The sequence below is a fragment of the Aplysia californica genome, unplaced genomic scaffold (genome assembly GCF_000002075.1).
Source record: "Aplysia californica isolate F4 #8 unplaced genomic scaffold, AplCal3.0 scaffold01832, whole genome shotgun sequence".
Taxonomy (NCBI): Eukaryota; Metazoa; Mollusca; class Gastropoda; order Aplysiida; family Aplysiidae; genus Aplysia; species Aplysia californica.
In genome coordinates, this window is record NW_004799102.1 from 13189 (window position 1) to 14663 (window position 1475).

General features: G+C 43.2%; 1 protein-coding gene across 1 annotated transcript in view; it reads right to left on the minus strand.

The window, feature by feature from the left end:
* LOC101856781 (solute carrier family 25 member 44) overlaps window positions 1-1475 on the minus strand; it is a 7719-nt gene that overhangs the window by 4543 nt on the left and 1701 nt on the right. The window contains exon 3 of the mRNA XM_013091010.2: window positions 803-916. Within this exon, the coding sequence (XP_012946464.1) occupies window positions 803-916 (114 nt within the window). The remainder of the gene's footprint in view (window positions 1-802; window positions 917-1475) is intronic.

Here is a 1475-nt window from a genome sequence, read left to right on the forward strand (position 1 = left end):
TGATGAAGCCCACGTGGGACACTCAATGTTAAAAACAATCAGGAAACGACAAATGCAGTTTTTGGGACACCTGAATAGACATAAGGCTTTCGTCTTGCTCTCACTGGCAAAATTGAGGGCAAGCGAGGCAGGGATAGGCCCAGAACAACATACTTAGGGAACCTAGACAAATGGGTAACAGGGAAAGATCAGGGAAACGTAGCTTTTCTGAGAGCATCCAAGCAAAGGAATGAATGGAAAACCATGATCGCCGATGTCTGTCGCAGATCTGGCACTCGATGATGATGACATACACAGATACATACATACATACATACATACATACATATACACACATTCTCAAACATATACACACTCACACATAATACATACATACAAAAACACACACATACCCACACACACACATTCTGAAACACATACACACTCACACACATACATAGACACACACACACAGACTGAATACATACACAGACACAAATACACACACATACATTAACTAACACGCATTCTCAAACTCAAGCACACAAATTCACACAAACAAACACACAGACATGCACACACACTCATTCTCAAACACACACACACATACACACACACATACACACACACACATACACACACACTCTCATACACACACACACTCTCACACACACACACACACACACCCACATAAACACACACACACACATACACACACACACACACTCACTCACACGGCTTCTTCTCCCCGCGGCGACCCATCAACATGAGATGCTGTGTGACAATGTCCAGCTTCAACACACACACACCCACATACACACACCCACACACTCACCTGGCTTCTTCTCCCCGCGGCGACCCATCAACATAAGATGCTGTGTGACAATGTCCAGCGGTACTGCCAACGTCTGACCCACAAGCGACGCAAATCCTCCGCCTGTCACACGATACATTTGTCTTAGTTTTAGAGAGAGGTTTTTTAAAAGTTTTAGTAAGAGTTTTACGGCACTTGCAACACAATAAGGTCATATGAGTGCCGAAGATTAGAGGTGTTACAAGAGAGCAACAAACATAAAAAAGAAGGAGGAGAGATCAGGACGAAAGATGTTCGATAGGAAAGAAGGAGCAAACCACACCAGAGCACCTGAAAAGCACCCACCTAGAGAGTTTTAGGCCATTTGCAACACATATAGGTCATGTAACCTACCCCTCTCACACGATACATTTAGTCTTCGTTTTTTACAGAGAGTTTTACGGCATTTGCAACACATATATATAGGTCATAGAGCCTACCCTTCTCACACGATATATTTTGTCTTAGTTTTAGAAAGAGTTTTACGTTATTTGCAACACTTACACCTCTCACACGATACAATCCCTCCCAAACTCCGCCGCTACTTTCCTCAAGTAAGGCGTGAGTCCTACAATAACTGACCAATTAAAAAGCGGACACTAGTTCATGATGATCTGGCAAATGACTGTTGTACAAGCTCAAC